Source organism: Pagrus pagrus, assembly GCF_965226575.1.
Source record: "Pagrus pagrus genome assembly, chromosome: 19".
NCBI classification, from domain to species: Eukaryota; Metazoa; Chordata; class Actinopteri; order Spariformes; family Sparidae; genus Pagrus; species Pagrus pagrus.
Window position 1 is genome coordinate 25,572,609 of NC_140203.1, and position 8,497 is coordinate 25,581,105.

Below are 8,497 nucleotides of genomic sequence, written 5' to 3' on the forward strand. Positions count from 1 at the left end.
CTTGCAATGGGATCACACAAGCTGCAACGCCCGTCAACATGTTGACGTTCTGACCCATGACTGCTTAGTAGTAATTACTATGATTACACTGGACCACAGCCCTCTTGGAACCCAACCTTCATTCTGATCTCAACACCACACCTGTAAAGATTCACTCAGTTGTGATACTATCACCCTGACAACACCCTGTCCACAGACAGACATACATATACACACCCTGCAAATGACTCAAAAACTGCTTCTGTGGTAGACACTATGTACTAATGTGAATGACAAATACTGTTGACAATATGTTAAAAGCTAACGTTTAGTTACTACTTAGAGATTGAAAAAGGATTGTGATCACTAACACTGGAGTCAAAGATGACGTTACTGTAGACCTGACAGGAAGTAATCAGACAAGCAGTTTGTAATATACCTCACACTACATTGTGCAAGTAGTGAAGAGGAAGACAGCTGAAGAGTCCTGCTCCCACCATAGTTTGTATATCCCAGCTGTGTGTCATGCCTCTTTAAGTCACAGGTGCCAAAAAGACTTCCACCAAAGGATACACCTGTGCACCCTCACACATAGCTCCTCTGGCAAGCCTCCTCTCTTCTCTTTTCTCAAGATGCAGTTGAGGAATTGAAACATCCGTCAATAAGGTGATTGATTGAGATTGATTTCTGTGTCTAAGGAGACTTTGAACAGACTGTTATGTAAGTTTGATAACATTTTAGTAAATGAGAATCAGATCCAACTGGATGTGAGAGTTTTTTCTGTGGCTTCCTGTGCAGACTAAAGGCTCTCACCCGCTTCTCAGGCGAGGCGCACTTCATCTCGAACAAGCCCACTGAAAACCCTGGCTAAAGGCTCAGCCCACCTCTCTTACCCACTCATGTGACTTTGTGGTACATCCCAATAAGGAAACAAAAATAGAGCAGTTTTCAAATATATATATTTTGTGATCATTTTCACAGTACAAGTGATTATGTTATAATTATAAAAATAAAAATCTTAAATTAGGATTGAGGTAACATTAATGCCTTATGTTATTTTCAAGAGGAAAAAAGTGAAACTTGGTGATTAAACTAAAGGTTGCTTGTTTGGACCTTTATGTGTCACCTGAGCATTTTAGGCCTGCAGCTGCCAGGCTCCATCTCCACAGTAACAGACTTTAATACACTGCAAGATATATCAATGAATATGATTCAGCAGTCCATTAGTCGCGCATGACGCAAAATGATATGTGGGTTTTCTCTCATACATATCACAGAAAAGTGGAATTGCTTCAGTCCTCTGACAGCACCTCTGGGCCTTGTGGTTCAAAAAGTCACTCTTTCAAAGCCAGGAGAAAAATGTCTGCTCAGTGTGGATACTTTTTACAGTGGGGAGACGGAAGCCTGGGCTCGTGCTGAAGAAGTGAAAGTAAAAGTAGAACCCAGGAGAAGCGCTGACACGGAGCCTGACACGCTGACGACGCTTCTAACGCTTCTGTTGAACTCAGGATCAGCTCTCAGCTTCATCTTCATCTCTTCTGTGTCCACACTGACCATGCTTCACAGTTTGAAGCCCTGTGAGCTGCAGGCTGGAGGTTTCTGCTTCGAAAACAGCCGCAGGTAAAGATCTCTATTGTAGGCGGTCTGTTGTTACTGAGGCTAAAATGGAGGACGAGGAAATACTATAATGATCTGTAATGATTCTGGTATGTGTTGCTCTGTCTGGCTCTCTACTGAGCTGATAACGTTCAGTGATCATTCTGTGTGTCCTGTAGAGACCTACATGTCACCACAGCATTACTGTGAATTTGCTGTGGGGACTTGAGGTAAGAGTTTGTGGTACAGAGGGAGGTAAGGTCAGGGGTCAGAGACCTTTACTAGCCAAGAGCCATTCTTGCCCCGTCCATATTTGTGTCCTATAATGAAGGTAACGCAGCCTAGAAAGTCTAAATTAGCCTATCAAGATTATTAATAGACCTAAATGAACATTAATTTATATTTCTACGTGATGTGGCAACTCTGCAGTGGGCTACTTATGCTTACAGTATAAGGTAGTTGAACTTTGCATTTCCATTTCAATGATGCCATGTTTTGGTGTATTTATGAAACAAAAGAAGTAGCCTACAATAAATAGTAATAGAGTAGCAATACAGAACGATATGTGCAGACCTAGCCTACTTAATTCCTCCCTGTGTTTGTGAAAATGTATAAAGTAAGAAGTAGCCTCATTTGATAATAAATAAAACACATAGCGGCAGCCTAGATTTAAAAACAGTAAAAGTTAAAAAAAAAAAAAGAAAAGAAGTTTAAATTGTATTTATTTCAGTGTGAGTTAATTCTTCCTTTCTGTCCTCATCCACATAAAGCAATCAACCCTCGGCTTGAGCATAAAACACAATGATATTAACTCAGGATCATTCAATTAATCACAACTAGATAGAACTAATACAATCCTGTGTGTAGGCTGCACATTTTTACTGTCAGAGAAAGTAAGCATCACTCTAGGCCTGAAACAGTGAAATATTATTCATTTCCATGTAAAATGTCAAAGCCACAGGGAGCCACTTGCAGAGCAGAGGGGCTAAAGAGCCGCAGGATGCAGACCGTTAATACGGAGCAATGTGAAGAAATCGCCAACACAAATCAGTTAGATCAATATAATGACAAGCTGTAGTAGTACAATTATCGGGAATTACTGTAAAGTCCTGGGTAATTACAGAGTAAAATTAAAGCAGAAGATGTTAGTTAGGTAATAACATAGGAATTAAGCTAAGATAATACTTTGGTATACTGAGTATGTATCTATTGAATACATGTTGTATTTCCATACACACACACACACACACACACACATATACAGTCATCTGTCACCAGTGCACCTTGAAGTCTTTTGCGGGAACATAAAGATCATTTTAGTTCCATAGAGAACAGACATCCTTCACATTGGATATCAGCTGTACAGTATTTCCATGCACCACTAAATCACCAAGATCTGACAACTTTCTTTTGTGTACATACAGTGTAACTCCTTTACTGGGCAGTATACAGAATAGTTATGGGATGCTTAAGGCAGGATAATAGGAGATAGGGCACTAATTGTCTCTGCCTGTCTGTTCATCTGCGGTTTCATCTTCATCATCTCTAGGAATGCAGTGTTGGAGTCCAGTTTGTCAGAGCGTGGCTACAAAGCCCCCAGTGCCAGAAAGACAGGGACCACCATTGCTGGGATTGTTTACAAGGTGAGGATCTGCTTTCACTGTTATCACTGACAGACACATACAGACTGACAAAATCAAAAAGGGGTAATGACAGGTGACTACATAGCTTCCTGGCTGGCGTGCGTGTCTGTAATAAACCAGGAAGTTGTTTTAGTGTTCAGGGAGTAAACAGGCTGACATCAGCCAGGTGTGATGTGAATTCCTGTCCTTCTGTCAGGATGGCGTGATCTTGGGAGCAGACACCAGGGCTACAGACGACATGGTGGTGGCTGACAAAAACTGCATGAAGATTCATTACATCGCACCAAAGATCTAGTGAGTAAAACCAGAGTTCCACGGCAGGACAACCCTGACTTTGTCCGCACTCGTTATTTTCTCTGTCACTCCTGCTTCAAAGTATTCAATATGACTTTTTGTATTAGAAAGACTTTTTTTTTATAGATTGGTTCAAAGTGTTTGTATTACATATACTGGTGAGGTGCCTGTTCAAAACATGCTGTCCGGCACAGATAATCTGGTGATGTGAGGGGTTTACAGATCCAGTCAGAAGCCTTCTAACTGCTCACAGAGTCATATGGGCTGCCCAAGCCCCCAGGAAGAGCGCCAGGCTTTGCAGATCATTTTTGTAATGGCTAAACCGTGTAATTACAGCATATAAATCACATAATATTATATCAATGTAAACACAACTATGTGATTTCAATAACATTAATAAGTGGCCCTTGTACCTTGATAGCCCTCAACAGTGTGGCACACGATGCAGGTACAGGACATGTGTGGGACTCTTTATGTGTTGTACATGGCTGACATCCAGTTAGAAGTTCAAACAAAGGACACGATAGACAATTCTTTACCTCTTCCCCTGATTGCAATTAAAATACATTTATAATCATCACCAGTCTTTTCCTGCTCTGAATTACAGGTCACTTTATATATCAGCTAGCGATTAGCAAGCCACAGTAAAATAAAACCACTGTCTGCAACTGTTCGAATATGAGTGACAGAAGCTGGAAAAGCTAAATAGGCCTATTGCTCCTTAGCAGAGTGTTACTTTTGGTGTCCCCTTCAGGAATTGGTCTGCATGCTTATTTATATAAAGGGTGAAGAAAGTCTTTCAGAGGTTTTATACTCTTTTTATTTATGAGCCTATGAGACATTAAAATTAGTACGACAACAAGATAAGTTAACAAGATCATTTTGATCGAACTTTATGAAGCAAAGTGATGATGACCACGGTCTGTTTAGCCTTGGTAAGCCTGGTATTGTAATAACTAATCTCACACAGAGTTTTTTCTACCTATTATTCAGCTGTAGATGTTTGTTGACTAGATGTTTGTTTACTGTGACTGTTTATGTTTCTTTATATTTTTATATTCATATTTGTGTCTTGGAGTAGCACTTTGTTGTATTCTGTGCAATGACAATAAGAGCTCTCTAAGTATACTACTCTTTTCCTAAGACCAAGTAAAAGTATTGCAGCCATGTTTATGAAACTGTTCGTTGTTTGACTTATTACACTTGATAAACTCCTGTATGTTCTGTAGCTGCTGTGGGGCTGGTGTGGCTGCAGACGCAGATATCACCACACAGATCATGTCATCCAACGTTGAACTCCACACCCTCAACACTGGGCGACCCCCCCTTGTTGCCATGGTAACCCGACAGCTGAAACAAATGCTGTTCAGGTGAGGGTAACAGAGGATATAAAACCAAAATCACTCATGGTCACATGTTAATCATTTCTTATTTCAGTTTCACGTCTTTTGTTTTCCATGTGTTTCTTTGTTCATGAACATCTCCACATGTCCAGGCTGGATTCTTCCATATTCTTCCCTCTGAATGAGAGAATGCAGGATTTTGTAGTAATGTCTGTCTGGTTTTTCAGGTACCAGGGTCAAGTGGGTTCATCTTTGATTGTTGGAGGAGTTGATGTTACTGGAGCTCACCTGTATAGTGTTTACCCACACGGCTCATATGACAAACTGCCTTTCCTCACCATGGGTATGTGTATATGTTTTTAAAGTACAGTATCCTTTTCTATGTAGTGACCAGCAGGGGCAGAACCATGGTAAGGACATTGGGGGTGTCTACATTTTTTAAGTGTGTTTCCCACAATTCTAGACAGCAGAGGAGAGAAACATAGTTAAATCTACTGAAATAAATGACCCCGAAATGCAACAGCAGAGTTTTTTATTAAATGACTTTCAGTACAAACTTTCAATTTGGCGGAGAGTCAACAGAAAGTATGCCCACACTTGGAGCTTGGGGAACTCGGTCTGACTCATCCATACAGCATTTAATTTCAGTTGGTGAAACTGAAGGCTCATTTCGATCAATTTTCAATTTAAAATCTAAATCGTGACCCACCTACTATTTGTGTAAAGAAATTAATGTACAGATGCAAATTAAAACATAAATATCCATTTCTGTCACATTTAATAAGTTCACACCTACATTTGTGTTTAATGTTATTTTGGTGCCTTTTATTTATTCCTGACTTTGTTTTTTAATTTGCCAGTTTCTGTCCTCCATAGTGGGCAGATGTTTGAAGGGTGAAACTTTTTCTCAGTTGAAGTTTCAAGGTTGTTATTTCTACCATAGAAATACAGCTGAATGAATAGTCTCTCTCATGACCATGCTTTAAATCCCAACCAAACATTGGACAGAATACAAAAAAAGTGGAGAATGCGAAATGTTTAAGAATAATATTTGATTCCGGTTTCAGGCTCCGGAGCTGCAGCTGCTGTCTCCGTATTCGAGGACAGATTCAAACCAAACATGGAGGTAAGACTGACTCATTTCCTTTCATGGCAGGTGAAATTTGTTGTCCCTGATGATATTATTCCATGACGTATAAACCCTTTCCTAACCTAAAATGTTTTTTTGCCATCAAACATAATCTGTGATAGGTGACTGCAGATAAACTGTATAGAGAAAAGAGAAAATTAATCTATACAAAATAATCTCATTTGTTTTGCCCTCCAACATAACCACCGGAGGATGGATTGCATCTCTAGTTGTTACTCAGTTTTGAGTAGATACTCAGTCCTGCCCTCTTCTGTCTCGGTCTCTTCTTATGAGCTGCCTAAGGAACATTTTGTTTTTCTCCTCCTGCTGTCTTTCTTTCAGCTGGAAGAGGCAAAGCAACTTGTACAAGATGCTATTGCTGCAGGGATATTCTGTGACCTGGGTTCAGGCAGCAACGTGGACTTGTGTGTTATTACCGCAGCTGGAGTGGAGTACCTGCGAGGCTACGACAAGCCTACGACGAAGGGAAAAAGGTTAGCCATTATTTTGGTATCTTTTAGCTGATTTATCAGATTTGTCCTGTCCACAATTCCCTTTAAGTATTATCTTTATATCTCCATGTAATGTTGATCTTTTTTAAAATATAATGGCATGATGAATTCAAAATGGCAGAGGGAGAAGGAGATGCACCAAGTACTTCTTGAATAACTAATAGATCCTCATGTTTCAGAAAACCAAACAGGTTAAATACATCAGAATTAGAAAAGCATAGATAAAGCTTTACATGTGGACAGGGCCTTTGAGTGGCCCTTTATTGTGACAGTCCAAGGCCCACCTGTGCACTCACCATACTGTTTAATCAGTATCTTGATATGCCACTCCTGTCAGGTAGATAGATTATTTTGGTCATTGGAGAAGTGCTCACTAATGCAGACTTAACTAAATTTGAGAGTAATTAGTTTTTTGTAATGTGAACAGAAAAAGTTTTTGATCATTAACTTCAACTCAAAAATGGGAGCAAAACCTCAAGTATAGTGTTTATATTTTGTTGAGTGTAATAATCCTGGCTATGGCACTTCTTGAAATTACAGTGTTCAAGTAAACCTTTAAAGGAGCACTCTGTAGTTGTGGGAAGGAGAAATGTTAATGAGAAGAGAAAGATCTTCATTGAATGATTTGAATGATTTTTTTCTGTCTAAGCAAACAAACTCTCTTTGTTTTCATGACTGAATAAACTGAATAAACAAACTGACCTTAAAGGACAACACAATTAATAATGTTTTACTTTGTTTATATGTGGCGGACCCTGCCACCTTTCTAGCTTCAACCAGTGTTCTGGGACCTTATTTTCCTCTGAGAACAGCTTGTTTATTGACATGTGGAAAAGATAAATATGTTTGAGTTTGTTTTATTACCTCATTTATATTGTGAATATTAAAATTCTGAGTTCAAATGTCTTCTCTAAACTACATAGTGCCCCTTTGAGAATACTTAGAAAAGAAATAATTGAATGTGACTTAATCATTTTTTTAAATCATTTTTTAAGCAAAACAAATAAGATGTTTCTCCTTGTCTGTCTTTTTCTCAGAGAGGGACAGTACAGGTATAAGCCTGGCACTACAGCTGTCCTGACCAAATCCGTGACCCCGCTCTCTCTGGATGTGGTCGATGAATCTGTTCAGATCATGGACACTGAGTAAAATACAATCGAATGCTCCAGCTGGAATAAAAAACATGTAGTAATGCATTAGTGTATTAAATGAAAAGAAAGACAGGATTAGGAACAGATTCTTCTCTGGTATATTGACTATAAAGGAAGTAGTATTGTAATAAAGGCTTTTGTTTGTTAAATGATCAGTGCCTGCAAGTTATTTGTTGACTGCATCTGAGGGGGCGAAACACTGCAGCTTTCTGCAGCTTTCATTTGTCTTTCTTTTTGGTACTAAAACATGTCTTCCCAAGATATGACACCTTTATGTGTGGAGTTTGCATGTTGTTTTGGATGTTCCAGGTGCTCAGATAGCAATTAATTTCCACTACATTGTACTGAGTATGATTGTATGTTACAAATAAAAAGTCTTCTTCTTAAACAATATAAACATTTCTTAATCTAAAATCACACACACACAGATCGGTACACTGTTTTTATGCTTCTGCACTGGCAATAGCTGGGGTTGGAGGCATTATGTTGGCAGGTTGTCTGTACATCCCATTCTTGTGAATACAATATTGTAAAACTCAAAGAGGGAATTTCTTCAGAAGATGCTTTTCTAACTCTTTTGTAGGGAATTAAGCTTGATGTATTGTTCTTCGGATGATGTGGTCATGCTTTGGATATAACTGATCCAGTTTCTAAAAAAGTGTTTTAGGTTCCATGCACGGCCCTATTTAGACCTTCAGTCTAGCCATGATTTGACTAGACGTCATAGTACAGCAGGATCATGAGCCCAAACACACTTAGAAACATCCCAACTATCTAAATTCACGGCTGACATTCCCGCCCATCTAAATAGTACGGATGCTTCTAACCAAGCGCTCCCAAAGAGCTTGCC

At 39.2% G+C, this 8,497-nt stretch overlaps 1 protein-coding gene across 1 annotated transcript; it reads left to right on the plus strand.

Moving 5' to 3' along the window:
• The first annotated feature begins 1,427 nt into the window (after nt 1-1,427).
• psmb10 (proteasome 20S subunit beta 10) lies at nt 1,428-7,799 on the plus strand. The gene is made up of 8 exons (XM_084382891.1): nt 1,428-1,599; nt 3,125-3,218; nt 3,415-3,512; nt 4,742-4,882; nt 5,083-5,198; nt 5,923-5,981; nt 6,327-6,478; nt 7,534-7,799. Exons 1-8 carry the CDS (start codon nt 1,535-1,537, stop codon nt 7,643-7,645), a joined length of 837 nt encoding a protein of 278 aa, XP_084239017.1. The 5' UTR covers nt 1,428-1,534; the 3' UTR covers nt 7,646-7,799.
• The last annotated feature ends 698 nt before the right edge of the window (nt 7,800-8,497 follow it).

Coding starts and splice junctions, on each gene's coding strand:
- psmb10 (XM_084382891.1), top strand. CDS start 1,535: ATGCTTCACAGTTTGAAGCCCTGTGAGCTGCAGGCTGGAGGTTTCTGC. Junction 1,600..3,124: donor TGCTTCGAAAACAGCCGCAG/GTAAAGATCTCT, acceptor CATCATCTCTAG/GAATGCAGTGTTGGAGTCCA. Junction 3,219..3,414: donor TTGCTGGGATTGTTTACAAG/GTGAGGATCTGC, acceptor TCCTTCTGTCAG/GATGGCGTGATCTTGGGAGC.